The following is a 24743-nucleotide window of genomic DNA, read 5'->3' as shown; positions in this document are numbered from 1 at the left end:
CTATGTGCTTCAATACAATAATCTCATGAGCTGCCTTACATGATTGAGATTCATATGATGATGCTTGTAATCTAGATGTCATTATGCTAGTCAAGTGAGTTTTACTTATGTGATCTCCGGAGACTCCTTGTCCCACGTGTGTAAAGGTGACAGTGTGTGCACCGTGTGGGTCTCTTAGGCTATATTTCACGGAATACTTATTCACTCGTTGAATGGCATAGTGAGGTGCTTATTTATATCTCTTTATGATTGCAATGTGTTTGTATCACAATTTATCTATGTGCTACTCTAGCAATGTTATTAAAGTAGTTTTATTCCTCCTGCACGTGTGCAAAGGTGACAAGTGTGTGCACCGTGTTAGTACTTGGTTTATGCTATGATCATGATCTCTTGTAGATTGCGAAGTTAACTATTGCTATGATAATATTGATGTGATCTATTCCTCCTACATATGCATGAAGGTGACAGTGTGCATGCTATGCTAGTACTTGGTTTAGTCTTTTGATCTATCTTACACTAAAGGTTACTAAAATATGAGCATTATTGTGGAGCTTGTTAACTCCGGCATTGAGGGTTCGTGTAATCCTACGCAATGTGTTCATCATCCAACAAAAGTGTAGAGTATGCATTTATCTATTCTGTTATGTGATCAATGTTGAGAGTGTCCACTAGTGAAAGTGTAATCCCTAGGCCTTGTTCCTAGATCATCGCTATCGTCTGTTTGTTTACTCGTTTCTATCGCGTTACTACTCGCTGCGTTATTATCGCTTCGTTACTCATCGCTTGTTTACTGTCCTGGGCAAAGCACTTTTCTGGTGCCGTTGCCACTACTTATTCATACCACCTGTATTTCACTATCTCTTCGCCGAACTAGTGCACCTATTGGGTGTATTGGGGACACAAGAGATTTCTTGCTTTGTGGTTGCAGGGTTGCATGAGAGGGATATCTTTGACCTCTTCCTCCCTGAGATCGATAAACCATGGGTATCCACTTAAGGGAAACTTGCTGCTGTTCTACAAACCTCTGCTCTTGGAGGCCCAACACTGTCTACAAGAATAGAAGCTCCCGTAGACATCAGGCCTCTAATCATTTAGAGTTCAAATTTTAGATTTGACAACTATTTATCTCATAAAGATAGAATATTCTTTCAATGTAGGCCGGCATTTTCTCGACAGCGGGGCACCTGTAGTGACTTCGTCAATCTCGAATCCGTCTTAGTTTTTTCAGAAATGCTCATAGGATATGACGTGTGTGCATGCGTTCCTAGGGATAACTGTATGCGCATATATTTAAGCGCATGTGTTTGTACTATGTTTCAAAAGGAAAAATCTCATGCAGGTTTGGCTAATCCAATTTTTTAACTGTACATACAGGGACACCGGGAGAAAGGCGGTATGTGAAACCCATCTAGGGTTCCATCCCCTCGCGGATGATGCCGCCAGTTTGTTTCGCCTCCGGTGGCCTTAGGGCCTTGGAGACGTGGCGGACCACGGCCCCTCGCAGGAGGGAGGGTTCCCGTTCTTTTTAGGTTCTTTTTTCAGTGTCTTCTTTGGGATGATGAAGCAGCTGCTACATCGTGATGGCAGAATAAGATCCTTCCCGGCCTATCCCCAATCTGGTGGTGTGCCTAGCTCCAGCGGAGGGATACTGACGTTTTGTGTCCGTCGAATCTCCTGGAATTCGGTATGTGTTCGTATTTGTCGGTGTGGTTACAGGTTTGACTCTTCCGGTCTACAGTTCTTATCATTGGTATTGGTTGCTGCTCTCCCGTGTTGGTTCTTTGGGGTTTTAGCACGATGACTTCACATTCGCTACTACAACAATCTCTACTTTGACAAGCTTTGCTCGACTCTGGTGACGGAGGACCGATGATAGCTCTAGTGTTTGTTAGGTGATCCACATATCTATTTATAATTTTCATTACCTTTGATGCTTTTTGTTGATGATGATTAACAAATCGGCTGTCGTTGCAGAAAAGAAGTATATGTAGAAAGAAGACAATGTCAATACACTCTCGAGTGATATGTGTTGTGGTTTATCGTTTTTTATAGGTTTAGTCATACATAATTCTTTTACTATGAACAAAACTAATATTTCAGTTAGTACTCCATCCATCTCACGAATGTTCTTGTGTGAGATTAGTTAAAATATAGATGCAAACTCAAATTTATATATCGTGTCAGCGGCGAAATTCGAATACATCACACAAAAGTTCGAACGGCGTCAAGCAAACTCAAATTTATATATCGTGCTAGCGGCAAAATCCGAAGACGCAGTAATTTATTGGCAAAACCCGTGTGCACTTAGCGTGAGTGCGTGACTAGAAAACCCAAACGTTTCCTCTAAGAAAAAAAAAAGAGAAATAGAGGAAAATTTGAGGCCTGGCTGTCCCCGTACCTTCCATCTGTCTGGGTCAATAACCGTCAGATTCGGGCAGGCCGCGGAGGAGTCTACCTCGTTCTTCCCAGCCTCCAAGCCCCGTCCCCGTCCCGTCCCGTCCCGAAGCGAATTGCTTCCCCGCGAGATTGGAGCACGCACGCCCGCCACGGGAGGATCCCGATCTCGCCATGAATCCCGAGTAGTAAGTCGCCTCCTCCCTCTCGCCTCTCGCTGAATTCCGGTCCCGTGAGGTCGGGATCTCGATGGATCTGAAGGTCTGTCTTGTATCGCTCTTGATCCCATCCTTCTGTTCGGATGCAACCCGTAGAGTTTACGTTCGGCCAATCGTGATGTGATCGCGATTCCTGTACTCTCGGCGAGATTTTCGCTCATGTTCTGGGACCGTTCCTATTGTTGATTTCTAGTATTACGGCGTCACGGGGTGCCAGCGGCATAATAATCGATGTGTAGTAAGAACTGTGCGGTTTTGGCTGCAATTTGCGCGAAAACGTCGCGTCTAATTCAACTTGTACAGAGCGAATGAATGGGACTACGGGGCTGGAGTAGAGTTATTGTTGTTCTTCGTTAGAAGGGTCTCTGCTCTCAACCTCTTTTATTAGGAAACAACGGTTATAGGCTTAAGGCGATCTGAACACTTCTTTTGTTGTTTTCGATAAAAGTTGTTGGTTAGAACTTAGATGGACCTTTACTTGCATCTGCTAGCCTAAATTACGAGTCAATGTCTTCAGTTTGATGCTGTAGTGTAGCCTTACAAACACGGTTGGGTACTCGCTCCTTGTTTTGTTGTACTGTGACGTTCCTGGATTGTAGTAAATGATTGAGAGATAACACGAGTATTGTGTGTTTGTAATATTTTGGGTTTGAATGTACCGAGATGTTGATGGATCTGTTCTCTTGGTTAGTGTTGTTACTGTTTCTTAGCTTCAATATTTCATCGTAATGTATACATTGACGTTGGAAACTTACCTAATTAAATTTCATTTTATTTTTTCAAGAGGACTACTCAACTTCGTAATCTGCAGCAGTACTAGTGTAGAAAGGAATTATTATCGAACACGACTGAACCACGTTTTCTGGATACGTATATAGAATATCATTGGTCTATGCGTTGATACTTGATACACATATTTCTAAGCCTCAAGTCACTGATTCTATCTAATTTTAGTATAGTTTTATGTATTTATTTTTTCATTGCCGCTCATTGACCCAAACCTGGATCTAAGCAGCTCGCGTGGTTCACCGGTTCCAACGACTATATCTCAGTTTGCTATTATTATCATGAAAATGTTTTTATTACTTCTTTCTTTCCTATAGGACATTTGACCAAGACTAATATCCTGTTATTTTACATGGCAGTGACTATCTCTTTAAGCTTTTGCTTATCGGAGACTCAGGTGTTGGCAAGTCGTGCCTTCTCTTAAGATTTGCTGTAAGAATCCCTATCTAAAGCATTACTTGTTCACGATCTTTTCCAGATATTTCCCTTCTTTATATGCATCTTCTTAAAACTTAGATGTAAATTGTATCATGGAATATATCAATTCATTTTTAGGCTCAGTAAACTGTATGATTTCTCACAACCTATCACAGCTTATCGTCTAATATGAATGAGTTCATTGTCGTAACAAGTTTTGTAGCAACTTGGAGAGTATCCCTATATTTTACTACAACCTTGATTTGTAAACAAGTAGTGGTACTAGTTAATTGACTCTGTCTTGAACTTTCTCCATCAAGTTTGTTAGCATCCTTAATATTGACTCTGTTGGCAGGATGACTCGTACCTGGAGAGTTATATCAGTACTATTGGTGTTGATTTCGTAAGTATATTTGCTTTCTTGGTCTGAATGTTACTGTTGCGGCTACATTGATTTAACTTGGAACCTTGTTTCCTTCCATCTTTGTTGATAGAAAATACGTACTGTGGAGCAAGATGGAAAGACTATGAAGCTGCAAATCGTGAGTCTATTCTTGCTTGTGGTTATTTCATCTGCATGTTTGTGGCCAAGCATACCTTTTCTTCATGTCCTGTATGCATGTAATGTCGATTCCAGATTTGACGAGTTATTTTTCATAGCCCTATTTTATTTTGGGGAGTTTGCTGTATTTTTCCTTCCGCATAATGTAGCATGCCTTATTCAATATTTATTTATGTGGTTGTTAGTTGAGACCAGTTCACACGAAACAGGAACACCACTTTTGCCTGAATATGTAGGCAGTAGCACAACCATTTCTTCAACTTGTGGAATGTTTTTGTTCCATCCATTTAAATATTTTATTCCATTAATTACTTATATTAATTGTCTTCTTTCACATGAAGAGTCACACTTTCAGGACGTTTGTTTATGCCAAATAGATGTAGCCATTACTCCACATTGAACATCATATTTATTTACTAGCCTGATGGTAGCTTTTACTTAAATACTTGGAAGGTAGCTCATGCTGCACCTACTGTTGGCATTTGGTGATTCTTCCTTTCTTTTTTCTGACATATTACATTTAGTGACACATGCTGTGTCCTTTTCCATTTTTTACACCCCTCTTTGGCACCATTCTTTTTATCAGTGGGACACTGCTGGGCAAGAACGGTTCAGAACTATTACTAGCAGCTACTATCGAGGGGCTCATGGTATCATTGTAAGTTGGCTTATGCACAATCCTACTTATTTTTCACATGCTATTTTAATGTGCATAGATGCTCCACTCCTAATATATTGTGAGTTTGTGACTAAATATACAAATGGCATTGCAGATTGTCTATGATGTGACAGATCAGGATAGTTTCAACAATGTCAAGCAGTGGTTGAATGAAATTGATCGCTATGCTAGTGATAATGTGAACAAGCTTCTTGTAGGGAACAAATGTGATCTCACCGATAAAAAAGTTGTATCATATGAGACAGCGAAGGTATCTTATGCAACCTTGTTCCTTACTCATATCTCAGTGGTAAAATTCCACTATTTTATTTGCTGAAGCAATCTTTCTGATATTTGTGTTGGACATTTGATGTATACAGGCATTCGCTGATGAGATTGGCATCCCATTCATGGAGACCAGTGCAAAGAATGCCTTGAATGTCGAGCAAGCTTTCATGGCTATGTCTGCTTCAATCAAGGACAGGTGTGTTCCCATACAGTTTAATTATCACAGGCCATCCTACTTTTTTTTTTGTAACTGCCATCATTCTGCACTTTACTGCCCATTGATGCTACGATCCTAGTATACCAACCAAAATGGCCCTACACTCCTTAACCTGTTGCTGTCAATTCTCTGTCAGAAAAAAAACCTGTTGCTGTCAACTGTTTATGTTATTCCACTTCCTTAGCTATGTTGCCCGAACGTGACTCTCTTGGTGGTTTATATTAGTATTCTCATGGTGTTATTCTACAAACCTAAGAGGAAGAGCATATAATGAGAATATCTTTGTTTCCAGGATGGCGAGCCAGCCAGCCGCAAACAACGCACGCCCAGCTACGGTGCAGATTCACGGGAAACCTGTTGAACAGAAGACGAGCTGCTGCTCTTCTTAGGACGGCACACATACGTCTCGCGGATGGAGATGTAAACTTGGCCGCTCCATCCTTCAGTCCATGTTTTTACATAGGCGTACTTCGTGTCTTTATTCCATTCTTTCTAGTGTACTTGGCTCTTAAATCTTTGAACTTGTAACCCAGAGTTTGGAGATATTATCTTCTAATTCTGTAATTTGGATGGCTATGTTACTTTTGCAGTTTTTGCTTTGTTAAATTTGAGATGGTTTGCACTTAGATGAAAATTGCATTCGGAAAAATCCTTGGAATCGTGACATAAGGTTGCTATGCAATTGAGCCGTTGCTCATTATGCAGTATGATACACAGCTGGTAATATGTTTGAGTTGTGATGATCTGGTCCAAAACATTCTTTGCAAATATGCTTATTATTGAAAAGCTCGTCAACAAAGTGTATTCTTCATGCTATGTACAAAACAGTACGTTTTCCTGATTACAGTTTCCCTATATGATGCGCTTGTTGCATTACGAATTGTGAAGATTTTGACACCGCACAACAAGGCAACAGAGCCACTGGAAACTCTGCTTAAGGGCACAAACTGGTTGGCCATGAGTTCATGTTTTTTCACCCATGAGAAGCAAATGTCTGAAATAGCACAGTGCAAAAACTACATAGCACACAATAAAAGTCCCAACAGCATAGGTATCTCGTTTTAGAATACATATGCTGTATCAGAAAGTTTACTCCCTGTGTCGTGTCTGCTCCTCCCATAGCAGTTGTGACGTCTTCTCTCCAGCAATGGTGGCTGGCCATTTGGTCTTGGTGGAGTGGTGTTCTGGGCTTGGTTCTCTAGTTCTTGTGTCCGAGTGGGCTTGGCCCTGTATGAATGTGGGCGTGGTCCTGTGCTATTGGTGTTGTTGTATGGTTTTCGCCCAGTTTTTTGCTAATTAATTTGACATCTTTTTCTTAATTAATGGATAAGGTAAAACTTTTGCTTTCGTTTTAAAAAGAAAGTATACTTGTTAATCACACAACTTGCATAGCTTGTCGCAGATAAAAGTTTCATGAAAAGGGTTCAAGCAACAAACAGGTAATTAAAACAAGATTTATAATTATGTAGATCCATTGTTTCGCTTCTTCTTCCCGGCCTCGGGAGAAATCCCCGCTGGTGTGTCCGGCACTGACGCGACGGTGTCCACAGGAGTCGCCATTCCTCCCTGGAGTTTGTCAGGGCTACCTCCCTCTACTTCTTCCTTTTATGCGGAAACTAGCCGCCGGGGGAAAAGAGCCCGGAAGGGTAAAAAAAACAACTAGAAGCCATTGGGCTACAGCGAGATATTGCCTGAAAGAGTTATCCCAAAAGAAGGTTCTTCTGAAACGAGGGCTACCTCCCTCTACTACCCCCTTGGAATGCCGGGGAAAACCCTTGCTGGTCCAGGCAACAGCGGCGTGCTATTGCCACATCCCTTTTTGTAGGTGCTGTCTTGGCATTCTATGATCCATGTTTGTCAAGCGTGGTGGTGGGATAAATACGGACGGCGCAATAGAAGTTGGATGCCATCATCGCTTCACCGTTAACATGCTCACTTGCTTGCGAGTTGTATTGCCTTTTCTTTCTTGTTGGTCATGTTTGTGCTGTTGTCCAGCATTTTCATTTAGTGGTTGAGCTCTGGTGATTGCTTTGTTTCAAGGAGGAGGCGTCTTCTTCATCCGGCTCGGACGATGACGACTGAAACTGAGAAAGAAACGAAGCTGAATAAACAAGTATGCAGTGGAAGTAAGTATGGAAACGAAAACGAGCAAAATAGTCTTTACTGCTTTGCTGTGTGTCAGAATCCGGATCTTTTCAGACATGATCAGTGGATGAGAAGGTAAGGGCGGTTGGGATGTTCGTCTGCTGCGAACCTCAGGGCGTCTGCTGTGAGCCGCCTCATGGTGTCTGCTGCGAACTGCCACAGCGCAGCCTCTGGTTCCTTCGCCGCCTCAGGGCAGCCTCCGTTACACGAGAAGTCAACATCAACCTGCTCAAGGGAAGGGAGGTTCTTCATGTCGAAGTCCCACTCAGCATCCACCATGGACGATAATCTGACGGTGAACCGAAGGGACTGAACCATTGGCATTGCTCCTCTTGGAAACATTGATGGCAGAATCTGAAGACCGTAGAATCTGCACTCTTTTATATACGGGAATGAGTCTGCGCTAACCACAAACGGTTCCTCCGGGAGAAACTCAATGCCTGCATCTCCCTTCGCGGTCAGCCAGAGATCAAGAAGAACAGGCAGCCTCCCGATCACCTGGATGTCACGCTGCTTCAATTCACCGACATCTATGTGCAGGCTAGAGAGGAGTGGAACAGACGATGAGTTAACCCAAGTCGGTAGTCTCGAGAACATAACCCCTGAACTAAATGAACGGAGCTGTGGAGCAGGTACCCAGCCATCTAGCATGATCACACCCTCGCCAGAATACGCATCAACAATAAGTAGGGTTTGCAGTTTGCGCAGGTGGCCTAAGGACTCCACAATCACTTTTTCTAGACTCCCATCAGTTTCTCTTTCTTCCCACACGATCTGGAGCATCCTAAGTTCAGTGAGATGGCCCAACTCTTTAGCAATGTTACTGTCCATCCGCAGAGTGGACAGCTCTTCTAAGGACAGCAATTTACCAATCTCAAACGGCATCTTTGTGTAAAAATTTATACGCAGGCTCAATAAATAAGTGAGCAGAATAACACTTGACGGCAACTGAACTATACCAGATCCTAATAAGTCCAACACTAGCAAATATTGCAGCTTTCCAATTTCCACTGGGAGCTCTCGAATATATGAATCATTTAGTCTTAGGTACCTCAGATGTAATAGGTTCCCGATATACTTAAGATTGATCTTGTACCAACTTTCTGGCATATCACAACCTTCCAAGTCCAACACACGCAGAACTTCAAATTTCCAGAGGGGTGGCATAACACAAATTGCATGTTGAAACAGAGCAACTGATCTGACCCGTGACATGCTCGCGGTAGCGAGCTGAGGGGCAGAAGTATCTTCCATGCCATTTTGGAGAGATAATCTGCGCATCTTCCTTTGAGGATTTGGTGTGCTACGCTGAGTACCATCCAATATAGTAACAAAGTTTGCTTCATCTGACAAAGAAAGAATGAGGTCGAGCATCATGTCATGAACATGACAAGCTTTTGCTCTGCCTTCACTGTCAATGTTTACCGGCTGAATCATACTTCTGTTTATCAGTTCATTGAAGTAACCTTCCCCGAGCTCAAACATTCTAGTTCCATATTTATCAGGTTGTACGAAACCTTCCGCTATCCACCTCCATATAACCCGATTTCTGGAAATCTGATAGTCTTCCGGGAATATACTCAGATATAAAAAACAAGTCTTCAGATGTGAAGGCAGATCATAGTAGCTAAATGACAATATTCTTTGCATGTCGTCAATACTATCACCTTCAGCAAGCCCACGACCAATAGAATTGAGCAAAACATACCACTGGTCTTTTGTTTTAATCTTTTGGTTACTAGCCAAAAGACTTGCTATGGTAATAATGGCCAATGGTACTCCACCACATTTCTTCAAGATACCTCTGGATACTTGCTCAAATTCATCAGGACATCCTGTCTCGCTTTTAAAAATTCTTCTATAGAAGAGCCTTTGGGAGTCATCATCAGAAAGTGGTTTCAATCTGTAAATTATATCTTCAGTGCTGGAAGAGCTACATGCTTCAGAGACATTAACTTTGCGGGTTGTTGTGATTAGCCGACTACCAATGCTGTTCTGAGAGAAAGCACACTTGAGAAATCTCCACACTTGTTCATCCCATATGTCATCAATTACGATGACGTACCTATATTGATTTGCGAGAGCGTTAGTTTGTAGACAATCCCAAGTATAACTATGGTGTTATTCAAATTATCTGAGAAAGAGAGCATGGACGGGAAAATTAAAATGCATTTTTACAACAACGGAGCGGTACATGCTATCTCGGGGAGTTTATACCAACATTCAATCGATTAGGAACATAAGGCGCACACAAGACAGAGAAACAGGAAAGTAGTAGAATCTAATTTACAAAATGAATGAACAAGACAACCGAGATACACTGCTGAAATGGACAAGTTACCTCTTGTTCTTGAGGAATTCAACGAGTAGGTTGAGGAGCTGCTTCTCACCCCTTGCAGTCTGATGAATTCCTTCATACTTGTTCATGTCAAGTTCATAGAGCATATCTTTAAAAACCCTTTTTATGTCACGACTTTGAGACACCGTGACAAAAGCCCAACAGTCAAATTGAATTTTGATCTTCTCATACACTGCTCTGGCAAGAGTGGTCTTACCCAATCCGCCAAATCCAACAATAGATACTGCCTTCAGTTGTTGCTTCTTCCACTCCTTGTCTCCTATCAATATCCTGATCACCTTGTCTCGTGTGTCCTCGATGCCAACAAGCTCTGTCACATCTTTGTACATAGCTATTAGCCGAGTGTCAATGACAGCCGCGGCACCGGCATCATGCATCTCGTGTCCGTATCTTAGGCGCAGCTCGCCCAATTGCTTGGCAAGTTCCTGGGCTTCTTCGATGGCGTCGGAGATCTGATGTAGATCCTTGCCTTTTTTGAATAATCTAGTGGCCTTCTTCAGAATCTTCTTGACTCTATTCTTCATTGTGGGGGCCTCACCGTCAGCGGATTCCTCCAGACGCACCATGAACGCGTCGACGGCGTCCTCCATCTCGTACGATAACTCCCGTACTTTTCCTGCCCAGATCCAGACCTGATTGTCCAGCTGATCTCGTGGTACTTCAGCCACCTTGAGGAGGGCAGCCTCCATCATGGTCAACTCAGTTGTGACAGACCTGACGCCTTTCTTCACCTTCGTATCAAGATTATATTCATCCAATAGCAGCTTGCCGAGCTTGCTAAGGAGGGGCCGCATCGCTCCCGCCGCGAGCTGCATTGCTCGAGCTCTTTTTGTCGTACTAGTAGTAGTCGAGAGCTGATAGCGCCGCGGTAGGAAGAAGGAAGAAAATGGCTTCGGCTCAGATATGGCCTGGGTGCTAGCTGCTCTTGCCGAGCTTCAGGGCTGCAAGAAGAAGGCTAGAGCAGTGATTCGTGAATTCGTAAGATGGACCCGCAGTTCATAGTTTACACATTAAGTTATCAGTTATGCTTTAACTGTTGACGTATGTGAGATCGAAAGCTGTTTCTATTCGTAAGAAGCAACCTGCTGCCTTCCCCTCGAGCAACTTGAGCAAATTAACATTATCCTGCAATTAGAAAAATGTATACGCGCTGTTTCTTTCTGGGAGATTTCTGTCCCGATTCATCCCTCCCGCAACTTGCTCATTTGCATCACGGTCATATTAGTTTTGTACTACTTTGGAGCAGTTGATCGTTTTGTTTGTTTGTGTCTTTTTTGCGTGTTTTTATTTATTTAAATTTTATTTAGCAGGTGAGTGTTTAGGGCGTGTTTGGTAGCCCGTTGCTACTTTTCAGCCCTGCCAATGTAAGCAAAGCTAGGCAAAAATAGACTTTAGACCACATTACGCAACCTGTTTGGTTGTCTGCATTAGTGGTGGCTGCATGGTTTGGGCTACTTTTTTTCCCACTTTGTTTGGTTGGTTGTGCTAAGGAAGGGGTGCATCGCTCCTGCTGTCACTTCAAGGCAAAAGCTCATACCCGCGGTCGTGCGGGGAGCAATGTTTTGCACAACAAGCTTTGTCGCTGAGCCTTGTTCATGGACGGAGCCAGGAACGGAAGATGGGGGGGGGGGGCAAAAGTATAAGCACCAAAATCATGGCTTTTTTTTGTTCTACAAAATTTGCATGTTTTTATGGAATACAAATGAAGTTACATATCTATCAATTTAAACTCGGCTTTACGAGCACGAAGATCAAATGTCTCAATAATTTTTTCAACACTACACTTTTCTGCTATTTCCCTCTCTATGTAGACTATGACACAATAGCGGAGAAACTCATCTTCCAACTTAGTGCGAAGATGGGTCTTGATCAGTTTCATAGATATTAAAAAAACTCTTGCAGCAGCTATCTCCCCCCCCCCCCTCCCTGCTCTCCCTCAACCTTATCCCTTGAGAGTCTTCTCCCTCCCCCCGGCTCCTCTCCCTCTCCTCTCTGGCGGCCTCGCCGACCGAAGAGGATATGGGAGAGGAGGCCGGTCGCCTGTACATATTAGTAGTAGGGTAAGAGCTTGTTCCTTCGTGGAGTATGGCTTTATGCCGTGGCGGCTGTTGCTCCTAGTGCTTCGGCGCGACACTAGGTGGTGGCTGGCAGCGCTCTCCGGCGGATCTTCGTGGTGGAGGTCGGTCTCTGGAGGCGAAGCTGACCAGGTCGTCTTCAGTAAGTGCGGTGGCGTTCCAGATCGGGCGGCTCCTGGTGGTTCTTCTTCTGCTGTTGCTCATCGTGGGGATGGGGATGGCAGAGGAATGGATCCTGGATTCTGTCGCAGATCGGGGAAGCGGGAGAGTCCAGCAGCTGCAAGCAAGGAGATTTTCGGGAGCGCATCCTCGGCGGCAACTCGTCGACGGCCTGATGCCGTCCTGCCGCCGACCTTTATGGCCGAAGGGCGGCCGCTCCGAGCTCTGGATCCGGCAAGTCGCCGGAACTACCTCATCTACTTCCTCCAGGACAAAGAGCTAGAGGGGAAGATCTTCCTCAGCACCGTCAAGGCATCCATCACCTGCCCTGTCCCAAGTGGTTCTGTCCCCGGTGATGGCGTGGGTGGCCACGGCGGCATGCTGTTCGTCAACTTCGGTGGAGAAGGACTCGATGACGTTTCCTCATTTCTTTCCAGGGTCCTCAATGAAAAAATAGAGGATGTATTAGGAATTTTATTTCTCTTACAGTCCCTCTATGTAATTTGTTATCCCACCGCTCCTGATTAATGCAGTTTCTGGGGCCTTCTAGGCCCTCCCTGTGTTCAAAAAAAGATCAGTTTCATAGCAGAAAAGGCTCGCTCTGCTGTTGCAGTTGACACCGGAAGAGTGATCACTAAGCGTAACAACCTCTCAACCATTGGATAATCAGATGACACCACAAGCTTGAGGGTTTCCTTGAAATTGCCTTGGTTTTTGGAATCTTCAGATTCATCATTTCCTCTAAAGGGACATGCCTGACGCATTAACAACTTGAGGCAAATCAGTAGTGCAAATTTGTTAGATAATATGCAATAAGAAATTCTGGTTATTTGAAACTAAGTAATTCTTGCTTACTTAATAACATCGATGGAAGCTGTAAGCCTTAGTATTGCATCAGCAACCCGTTTCTTGCATTGCTTTATAATCACCTTATCAATATGAGTCATATTATTTTTCAGGCTTTCATAACATCGAACTGCAAAATTATGGGCTGAACTGGGACTAGTTCCCATATGTGTGAGGAAAGCACATTCTTTTCCATTGTTGACCTTCTTCCACTTATCAAATCCTTTGATTGAGAATGTGTCTGAACCACACTTACCAATTGGCTTCTTTGAAAAGAGAAAACAAGGCAAGCAATATGCACGATTTGTATGAGGTGAATATTCCAACCAGGAAAAATTTGTGAACCAAACACTTTGGAATCGACGACGGCTACTACCGGTTCCAGTAAATTCATACTCATCCAAAAATTGGTTGATAGGGGCCCTCAGATATATTAAAACGTCTAGCATCATCTTGCTTGTCAGGAGTGAGTTCCCAGATTGGAAGATGTCTACCCAGGTCTCGATCATACTCTGTGGTTATAATCGTCGCTTGTTCTGGCTCGGGAATACCATGGTCGATTTTAGCATCACCTCTAGCCGAGTTAGGATTGTTTTCTTCGCATGCTTGCACATCGTCTACTTGTTCATCTAGCTCTGGCTGTGACATCGAATTAATTGACTTGAAAATTTTCTGAATTCCAGCTCTTTTCCTCTTCATATCTACATAATCATAATATAGTGTACAGGGATAGGTTAAAAGAGAGATTACAACGCAAGGATGAAATCTGGCAATACTGCAGTAGACTGACCTTTCTTTCTTCCCTAATTTTCCTTGCTCATGTTGTGCGGCCGCCGGCGTCTCCGCGTCTGATCGAAATTTGGGAGCTCGCTAGCGCTGGGTGCCTGGGTCGGTCTGGCTCTCCTCGCCTCTCGGCCTTTCGCTCAGTCGATGGGTCTAGCCGTCTAGGTGGGCGATGGCGGCCGGCACGGAGTTAGGGAGGTGAGGCATCCGCGCGTAAGTTCCAAGACGCCGACGCGTACAGATGAAATGATCAATTGATCGTGGGTGTCGGGCTCAAGGATTGATCGATGTACTTCTCTCATTCTCTGTTGGGCCTACGTATTTCTTTTTTTCTTTGACGTGGCTGGCCTGTTGGCTCTTTGGCAAGATTTACAATTAGGTATAGGGGGGCGAACCAGCCTGGTTTGACAAAAAAGTTACTCTTTTCCAAGGTACGAGCGATTCGTTGGGGCGGGGGGGGGGGGTCGCTCCCGCTCCTTCCCCCTTCCCTCCGTCCCTGGCCTTGTTGTAGGCTGCTTTAAATTTTGCGCCGGCACATCCCAACCACGCATGTGGGCATCCAAACAGGCCGTTCTCGTTGCTCACGGAGTTGTGCAGACTACCAAATCCCAACCATGCATGTGGACATCCAAACAGGTTGTTCTCATTGCTCACGAGCCTGCTCGAGGTGGGCCGTTGATACGGGGTGGCCTTTGGACACCGCCTTCTCAAGACCGACAAGCCCTCCTCGTGGTCGAATGACACGAGCTCGAGCCCAAGCCCTACACCAAGAGGTGAATTCGCTCCTTTCCACGTATGCATTTGATACCCCATTGGATGGCATGCTACTTCATGCGAATATTCTATGTTCAATCAGGTACATCGACCAAGGCACAAGTCATGGAGACCAAGCCAATGGAGAGGGAGCTGGAAATGATGAAAACTTCCGCCCCCAAGGACCGGAACTTCCGACCAGATGCCTTCCAGATGCCTTCCAGCGTCCAGGAAAAAGGATCCAGCCGGAACTTCCGCCCCGAGGGACCGGAACTTCCGCCCACCGGAACTTCCGCCCAAGTTCCGCCCTAGTTCCGAAAATGCGCCAAAACGCCCCGGGATGTTACTGCAAGGAAATTGGCCGTTTCCGGAACTAGGCCGGAAGTTGGCCGGAACTTCCGGCCCGACCGAAACTTCCGGCCCCCAGGACCGGAACTTCCACCCAGATGCCGCCAAGATGCTGTCTGAAGGGAATCCAGCCGGAACTTCCGCCCAGGACGACCGGAACTTCCGCCCGACCGGAACTTCCGCCCCCTGAGGCCGGAACTTCCGCCTACGCGCGTTTCAGCACCAAAACTGGCAGATTCAGCATGTAACTTACCCCTTCGCCCCACCAACTATAAATAGCCTTGTTGGCCCAGATCTGAGATTAGACTTGATGTGAAATTAAACCTGAGTTTTGCTCTTGACCCTTGTGGGAACCCCTACCTAGATCTTAGATCTTGTACCCACCCGGGCTCCGATCGAATCCTATTGTATCTCTTTGGTGACTTCTACCAATTTTGGTCTTTTGCTTGCACTTCTACCTTTGGATCTTTTGCTTGCACTTCTATCGATTTTGGTCTTTTCACCCTTCTAGATTCATAGGATTTCGATTCGTCGATCTTTTTGCGGGACTTCTACCGAAAGGTCTTTTCCTGCAACTTCTATCGAGTTGGTGTTTCGGGCCAACGAGGACAAACTGATTTGTGTGTGTGTGTGTGTGTGTGTTTGTATCCCACCATTCCCCTCTGCGTTCTTCGTGTTCATCGCATTCTTCCACCTCCCCCACGAATTCCACCCAAATCTGTGAAGATCGGGCACACCCTTGGGCTTAGCCCTTATCATATGGTATCACGAGCTCCTTGGTTGCCACGGATTTGACCCCCACACCCCCAAAAAATTTCTTGAGAAAATTTTCGAAAATCCCAAAAAATAGCCCCAAATTGGCCTTGGTTGGATCTCGTGATTGGTTGAGTTTTTGGTGGTTTTGCTCCAATAGAAACTTGTCTTTGGTGTTGATCTGCAATTCCCCCACCTTCCCACAGCTTCTAGTGCCAAATTTTCCTTGAATTCGAAGGATTCCGGACCGGATTTCCGCCCAAATCGTAGAACAGCCCGCAGATCTGATTGCGACCGGAAGTTCCGCCCGGCAGGACCGGAAGTTCCGCCCGGGACCGGAAGTTCCGCCCCCAGACACCGGAAGTTCCGTCCAGCCGAAATTTTGATAACAACCTTCGTTTTTTCGTTTTGGCACTAACCCCTTGTGTTTGGACTTCGGTTTGAGTGCCATTTCAGCTACCACAAAGAATCCGCAACATCGACAACGACGACGGCACCCCGATGATCCAAGCGGTTCATTTCACACCTCCACCATAGCAAGTTCAAGGTCGTCGGCCACCATCATCAAGTGGTATAACTTGCCCCCTAACTTGTAGCCCTAGCCTCTTTTGCGTACCTTTCCTATCGAGAGTGGCTTTCTAGTGTTGCAAAGCATTGCGCAAGCGTCCCGACCGTGAGGGTGTGTGATACGTCTCAAACGTATCTATACTTTCTTATGTTCCATGCTACTTTTATGATGATACTCACATGTTTTATACACACTTTATGTCATTATTATGCATTTTCCGGCACTAACCTATTGACGAGATGCCGAAGAGCCGATTCTTGTTTTCTGCTGTTTTTGGTTTCAGAAATCCTACAAAGGAAATATTCTTGGAATTGGATGAAATCAACGCCCAGGGTCTTATTTTTCCACGAAGCTTCCAGAAGACCAAAGGGGATACGAAGTGGGGCGACGAGGCATCGCCACCATAGGGCCGCGCGGCCTGGGTGGGGCCCGCACCACCCTATGGTGTGGGCCCCTCGTCAACCCTCCGACTCCGCCCTTCCGCCTACTTATAGCCTTCGTCGCGAAAACCCCAGTACCGAGAGCCACGATACGGAAAACCTTCCAGAGACGCCGCCGCCGCCAATCCCATCTCGGGGATTCAGGAGATCACCTCCGGCACCCTGCCGGAGAGGGGAATCATCTCCCGGAGGACTCTTCATCACCATGATCGCCTCCGGATTGATGTGTGAGTAGTTCACCCCTGGACTATGGGTCCATAGCAGTAGCTAGATGGTTGTCTTCTCCTCATTGTGCTATCATGTTAGATCTTGTGAGCTGCCTATCATGATCAAGATCATCTATTTGTAATGCTACATGTTGTGTTTGTTGGGATCCGATGAATATGGAATACTATGTCAAGTTGATTATCAATCTATCATATATGTGTTGTTTATGTTCTTGCATGCTCTCCGTTGCTAGTAGAGGCTCTGGCCAAGTTGATACTTGTGACTCCAAGAGGGAGTATTTATGCTCGATAGTGGGTTCATGCCTCCATTGAATGCAGGACGAGTGACAGAAAGTTCTAAGGTTGTGGATGTGCTGTTGCCACTAGGGATAAAACATCAATGCTTTGTCTAAGGATATTTGTGTTGATTACATTACACACCATACTTAATGCAATTGTTTGTTGTTTGCAACTTAATACTGGAAGGGGTTCGGATGATAACCTGAAGGTGGACTTTTTAGGCATAGATGCATGCTGGATAGCGGTTGTCTTAATGCCCTGATTAAATCTCATAGTAGTCATCGTGATATGTAACCTGAAGGTGGACCAAGCCAATGGAGAGGGAGCTGGAAAAGATGAAAACTTCCGCCCCCAAGGTCCGGAACTTCCGGCCAGATGCCTTCCAGCGTCCAGGAAAAAGGATCCAGCAGAAACTTCCGCCCCGAGGGACCGGAACTTCCGCCCACCGGAACTTCCGCCCAAGTTCCGCCCTAGTTCCGAAAATGCGCCAAAACGCCCCGGGATGTTACTGCAAGGAAATTGGCCGTTTCCGGAACTAGGCCGGAAGTTGGCCGGAACTTCCGGCCCGACCAGAACTTCCGGCCCCCAGGACCGGAACTTCCAACCAGATACCGCTAAGATGCTGTCTGAAGGGAATCCAGCCGGAACTTCCGCCCAGGACGACCGGAACTTCCGCCCGACCGGAACTTCCGCCCCTGAGGCCGGAACTTCCGCCTACGCGCGTTTCAGCACCAAAACTAGCAGATTCAGCATGTAACTTACCCCTTCGCCCCACCAACTATAAATAGCCTTGTTGGCTCAGATCTGAGATTAGACTTGATGTGAAATTAAACCTGAGCTTTGCTCTTGACCCTTGTGGGAACCCCTACCTAGATCTTAGATCTTGTACCCACCCGGGCTCCGATCGAATCCTATTGTATCTCTTTGGTGACTTCTACCAATTTTGGTCTTTTGCTTGCACTTCTACCTTTGGGTCTTTTGCTTGCACTTCTATCGATTTTGGTCTTTTCACCCTTCTAGATTCATAGGATTTCGATTCGTCGATCTTTTTGCGGGACTTCTACCGAAAGGTCTTTTCCTGCAACTTCTATCGAGTTGGTGTTTCGGGCCAACGAGGACAAACTGATTTGTGTGTGTGTGTGTTTGTATCCCACCATTCCCCTCCGCGTTCTTCGTGTTCATCGCGTTCTTCCACCTCCCCCACGAATTCCACCCAAATCCGTGAAGATCGGGCACACCCTTGGGCTTAGCCCTTATCATATGGTATCACGAGCTCCTTGGTTGCCACGGATTTGACCCCCACACCCCCAAAAAATTTCTTGAGAAAATTTTCAAAAATCCCAAAAATAGCCCCAAATTGGCCTTGGTTGGATCTCGCGATTGGTTGAGTTTTTGGTGGTTTTGCTCCAATAGAAACTTGTCTTTGGTGTTGATCTGCAATTCCCCCACCTTCCCACAGCTTCTAGTGCCAAATTTTCCACGAATTCGAAGGATTCCGGACCGGATTTCCGCCCAAATCGTAGAACAGCCCGCAGATCTGATTGCGACCGGAAGTTCCGCCTGGCAGGACCGGAAGTTCCGCCCGGGACCGTAAGTTCCGCCCCCAGACACCGGAAGTTCCGTCCAGCCGAAATTTTGATAGCAACCTTCGTTTTTTCGTTTTGCACTAACCCCTTGTGTTTGGATTTCGGTTTGAGTGCCATTTCAGCTACCACAAAGAATCCGCAACATCGACAACGATGACGGCACCCCGACGATCCAAGTGGTTCATTTCACACCTCCACCATAGCAAGTTCAAGGTTGTCGGCCACCATCATCAAGTGGTATAACTTGCCCCCTAACTTGTAGCCCTAGCCTCTTTTGCGTACCTTTCCTATCGAGAGTGGCTTTCTAGTGTTGCGAAGCATTGCGCAAGCGTCCCGACCGTGAGGGTGTGTGATACGTCTCAAACGTATCTATAATTTCTTATGTTCCATGCTACTTTTATGATGATACTCACATGTTTTATACACACTTTATGTCATTATTATGCATTTTCCGGCACTAACCTATTGACGAGATGCCGAAGAGCCAGTTGCTTTTTTCTGTTGTTTTTGGTTTCAGAAATCCTACAAAGGAAATATTCTTGGAATTGTACGAAATCAACGCCCAGGGTCTTATTTTTCCACGAAGCTTCCAGAAGACCGAAGGGGATACGAAGTGGGGCGACGAGGCGTCGCCACCATAGGGTCGCGCGGCCTGGGTGGGGCCCGCGCCGCCCTATGGTGTGGGCCCCTCGTCAGCCCTCCGACTCCGCCCTACCGCCTACTTATAGCCTTCGTCGCGAAAACCCCAGTACCGAGAGCCACGATACGGAAAACCTTCCAGAGACGCCGCCGCCGCCAATCCCATCTCGGGGGATTCAGGAGATCGCCAAGTTTTTACTCTTAACTCCCAGAGGGAGTATTTATGCTCGATAGTGGGTTCATGCCTCCATTGAATCTGGGACAGTGACAGAAAGTTCTAAGGTTGTGGATGTGCTGTTGCCACTAGGGATAAAACATCAATGCTTTGTCTAAGGATATTTGTGTCGATTACATTACGCACCATACTTAATGCAATTGTCTGTTGTTTGCAACTTAATGCTGGAAGGGGTTCGGATGATAACCTGAAGGTGGACTTTTTAGGCATAGATGCATGCTGGATAGCGGTCTATGTACTTTGTCGTAATGCCCTGATTAAATCTCATAGTAGTCATCGTGATATGTATGTGCATTGTTATGCCCTCTCTATTTGTCAATTGCCCAACTGTAATTTGTTCACCCAACATGTTATTTCTTATCGGAGAGACACCACTAGTGAACTATGGACCCCGGTCCATTCTTTACATCTGAAATACAATCTATTGCAAACTCTGTTCTTTACTGTTCTTCGCAAACAAACATCATCATCCACACTATACATTTAATCCTTTGTTTACATCAAGCCGGTGAGATTGACAACCTCTATGTTACATTGGGGCAAAGTACTTTGATTGTGTTGTGCAGGTTCCATGTTGGCGCCGGAATCCCTGGTGTTGCGCCGCACTACACTCCGTCACCAACAACCTTCACGTGTTCCTTGACTCCTACTGGTTCGATAACCTTGGTTTCTTACTGAGGGAAAACTTGCTGCTGTACGCATCACTCCTTCCTCTTGGGGTTCCCAACGGACGTGTGTCTTACACGCCATCAGTGTGTGTGTGTTGAGCAAAGCTACAAAGCAAGCTCGTGTGAAAAGATAAGCAAAAGAAGTGTGACATACTTACATACATAGTAGTATCCTTACATAGTGAGAAAAAGAAAGAAAAATACAAAAAGAAAAAGAGTGCGAGTTACCTATACACACAAGAGTCCAAAGCTTATAAGCAAAAGAGAGAAAAGAGAAGAGAGGCGTCTTGCGCAAATCTTGTTGCTTCTCAATTTTGCAACCAAGCCACGGTCTCTCTTGCGTTAGCGTGACACCGAGCTAGTAGTTTTCGTTAGGACCAATTTTGTTCGTGCTCACTTTCCAAGTCGCGCTAACCCCATTTTGTCCCACGTGTGTGTTCCATCTTGTGTATGCCTTTTGAGATCACCGCCTTTGACTTGTGACTTTTGGATCTTACCCACTTTTGACAATAGACTTTTCGTTTGGTTCTTCCATTTGGCTTTCCACATCCATACCTAACACCATATAGAGTTTTTGGTTTTGTGTGTGTGCATACATATCGGTTGTCTTCCGACTTGAAACACCTTTTCGATTTTGGTTTGCAAGTTTTGACACTTTTGGTAGTCTTTCCTAACCACCCACCACATAGTTCTTGTTTTAGTTGTAACCATGTCTAGTGGAGAAGGGAACCAACTACCGATGACGCGTCACCAACATTGGATAGCTACTCAAGCCGTCAACAAGAGTATCCATGACCTTACGGCAAGGATCGATGAGACCGTCGCACGCTATGAAGAAAGAGCTCAAGTGCAAAGGATAGACCTCAATAACCAAGTTCAAGACCTCAATGAGAAGATTGAAGCTCAAGACAAAGAGTTGAAAGGAACACTCACTTTTCAAGGTCATGAGCTCCTACACCGTCTCACCATGATTCCAATGAAGATCCACGCCACCATAATGTGGATGCTCAAGTGCTTCACCAACAATCTCAAGAAGCGGAGCAAGCTCGACTTCGACTTGTCCAAGAACGTCAACGCCTTGAAGAAGAGCGCCTTCAACAAGAGAATCTCCATGCTCAATTCCAACAAGAACAAGAACGCCTTCGACATGATCAAGAGCTAGTTCGTGCAAGGGAACAAGAGCGTATCCGCAATGAACAACAAGCACTTGAAGAACAAGAGCGGCAACGACAAGTACAAGAAGCTCAAGCTAGAAGGCAACGCCTTCTTGAAGAGGAACAAAGGAAAGCGCACTGATACGTCTCCGACGTATCGATAATTTCTTATGTTCCATGCCACATTATTGATGATATCTACATGTTTTATACACATTATATGTCGTATTTATGCATTTTCCGGCACTAACTGTAGGATAACGTTGCATAGAAAACAAAAAAATTCCTACCGCGAACACGCAATCCAAGCCAAGATGCAATCTAGAAGACGGTAGCAACGAGGGGGTATCGAGTCTCACCCTTGAAGGTATTCCAAAGCCTACAAGATGAGGCTCTTGTTGCTGCGGTAGACGTTCATTTGCTGCTTGCAAAAGCGCGTAGAAGATCTTGATCACGATCGGTTCCGGCGCCACGAACGGGCAGCACCTCCGTACTCGGTCACACGTTCGGTTGTTGATGAAGACGACGTCCACCTCCCCGTTCCAGCGGGCAGCGGAAGTAGTAGCTCCTCTTGAATCCGACAGCACGACGGCGTGGTGTCGGTGGTGGTGGAGAAATCTGGCGGAGCTTCACTTAAGCGTGCGGGATATGGTGGAGGAGAGAGACCGCTAGGGTTTGGGGAGAGGGGCGCCGGCTAGTGCACCCTTGAGGGGTGCGGCCATGGTGGTGGCTTGAGTGGCCGGCCAGCCCCTCTCTCCCCCTCTTTATATAGGTGGAGGCCCCAAGGTTTAGGTCAAAGAGTCCGAATAAGACCCCAACAAAAACCTTCCAAGTGTCCAAACCTAGGGGAGTGGGACTCCCCCCTTTCCTTGGTGGGGTGGCCGGCCACCATGGTGGGGAGTCCACTTGGGACTCCTCCTCCCTTAGGTTGGCCGGCCAAGGTGGGTGGAGTCCCTCTGGGACTCCACCTTCCATCCTTATTTCTTCCGGACTTTTCTAGAACCTTCTAGAACCTTCCGTAGAACCTTCCGGATCATTTTAATTCACATAAAATGACATCCTATATATGAATCTTATTCTCCGGACCATTCCGGAACTCCTCGTGATGTCCGGGATCTCATCCGGGACTTCGAACTCCATTCCATATTCAAGTACTACCATTTCAACATCCAACTTTAAGTGTGTCACCCTACGGTTCGTGAACTATGCGGACATGGTTGAGTACTCACTCCGACCAATAACCAATAGCGGGATCCGGAGATCCATAATGGCTCCCACATATTCAACGATGACTTCAGTGATCGAATGAACCATTCACATACGATACCAATTCCCTTTGTCATGCGATATTTTTACTTGTCCGAGGTTTGATCATCGGTATCACTCTATACCTCGTTCAACCTCGTCTCCTGACAAGTACTCTTTACTCGTACCGTGGTATGTTGTCTCTTATGAACTTATTCATATGCTTGCAAGACATTAGACGACATTCCACCGAGAGGGCCCAGAGTATATCTATCCAGTCATCGGGATGGACAAATCCCACTTGTTGATCCATATGCCTCAACTCATACTTTCCGGATACTTAATCCCACCTTTATAACCACCCATTTACGCAGTGGCGTTTGATGTAATCAAAGTACCTTTCCGATATAAGTGATTTACATGATCTCATGGTCATAAGGACTAGGTAACTATGTATCGAAAGCTTATAGCAAATAACTTAATGACGAGATCTTATGCTACGCTTAATTGGGTGTGTCCATTACATCATTCATATAATGATATAACCTTGTTATTAATAACATCCAATGTTCATGATTATGAAACTAATCATCCATTAATCAACAAGCTAGTTTAAGAGGCATACTAGGGACTTCTTTGTTGTCTACATATCACACATGTACTAATGTTTCGGTTAATACAATTATAGCATGATATATAAACATTTATCATAAACATAAAGATATAAATAATAACTACTTTATTATTGCCTCTAGGGCATATCTCCTTCACTAACCTATTAACGAGATGCCGAAGAGCTAGTTGCTGTTTTCTGCTGTTTTTGGTTTCAGAAATCCTACAAAGGAAATATTCTCGGAATTGGACGAAATCAACGCCCAGGGTCCTATTTTGCCACGAAGCTTCCAGAAGTCCGAGGGAGAGTCGAAGTGGGGCCACGAGGTGGCGACACACCGAGGCGGCGCGGCTCGGGCCCGGGCCGCGCCGGCCTGCTGTGTGGGCCCCTCGTGACGCCCCTTTACCTGCCCTTCCGCCTACAAATAGCCTTCGTCGCGAAACCCCCGATGCCGAGAGCCACGATACGGAAAACCTTACCGAGACGCCGCCGCCGCCAATCCCATCTCGGGGATTCCGGAGATCACCTCCGGCACCTGCCGGAGAGGGGAATCATCTCCCGGAGGACTCTTCACCGCCATGGTCGCCTCCGGAGTGATGAGTGAGTAGTTCACCCTCGGACTATGGGTCCATAGCAGTAGCTAGATGGTTGTCTTCTCCTCATGTGCTTCATTGTCGAATCTTGTGAGCTGCCTAACATGATCAAGATCATCTATCCGTAATTCTATATGTTGTGTTTGTCGGGATCCGATGGATAGAGAATACTATGTTATGTTGATTATCAATCTATTACCTATGTGTTGTTTATGATCTTGCATGCTCTCCGTTATTAGTAGAGGCTCGGCCAAGTTTTTACTCTTAACTCCAAGAGGGAGTATTTATGCTCGATAGTGGGTTCATGCCTCCATTAAATCGGGACGAGTGACGGAAAGTTCTAAGGTTGTGGATGTGCTTGTTGCCACTAGGGATAAAACATTGATGCTATGTCCGAGGATGTAGTTATTGATTACATTACGCACCATACTTAATGCAATTGTCTCGTTGTTTTGCAACTTAATACTGGAAGGGGTTCGGATGATAACTCGAAGGTGGACTTTTTAGGCATAGATGCATGCTGGATAGCGGTCTATGTACTTTGTCGTAATGCCCAATTAAATCTCACAATACTCATTATATCATGTATGTGCATTGTCATGCCCTCTTTATTTGTCAATTGCCTTACTGTAATTTGTTCACCCAACATGCTATTTATCTTATGGGAGAGACACCTCTAGTGAACTGTGGACCCCGGTCCATTCTTTTACATCGAATACAATCTACTGCAATACT

General features: G+C 45.5%; 2 protein-coding genes across 2 annotated transcripts; one reads left to right on the top strand and one right to left on the bottom strand.

The window, feature by feature from the left end:
- The first annotated feature begins 2451 nt into the window (after positions 1 to 2451).
- On the top strand, positions 2452 to 6195 carry LOC124675112 (GTP-binding protein YPTM2-like). Its single transcript, XM_047211183.1, has 8 exons — positions 2452 to 2582; positions 3758 to 3830; positions 4171 to 4218; positions 4310 to 4357; positions 4964 to 5035; positions 5151 to 5306; positions 5416 to 5519; positions 5833 to 6195. Exons 1-8 carry the CDS (start codon positions 2569 to 2571, stop codon positions 5927 to 5929), a joined length of 612 nt encoding a protein of 203 aa, XP_047067139.1. The 5' UTR covers positions 2452 to 2568; the 3' UTR covers positions 5930 to 6195.
- A 1550-nt stretch (positions 6196 to 7745) lies between these two features.
- LOC124672560 (disease resistance protein RGA5-like) lies at positions 7746 to 10859 on the bottom strand. Its single transcript, XM_047208770.1, has 2 exons — positions 10027 to 10859; positions 7746 to 9750 (listed from the first exon to the last, which is right to left on the bottom strand). The coding sequence occupies exons 1-2, from the start codon at positions 10857 to 10859 to the stop codon at positions 7746 to 7748; spliced, it is 2838 nt and encodes a 945-aa protein (XP_047064726.1).
- Between the last annotated feature and the right edge of the window lie 13884 nt (positions 10860 to 24743).

This window comes from Lolium rigidum, chromosome 7 (assembly GCF_022539505.1).
Source record: "Lolium rigidum isolate FL_2022 chromosome 7, APGP_CSIRO_Lrig_0.1, whole genome shotgun sequence".
NCBI classification, from domain to species: Eukaryota; Viridiplantae; Streptophyta; class Magnoliopsida; order Poales; family Poaceae; genus Lolium; species Lolium rigidum.
This window is presented reverse-complemented; position numbering and strand designations above follow the sequence as displayed.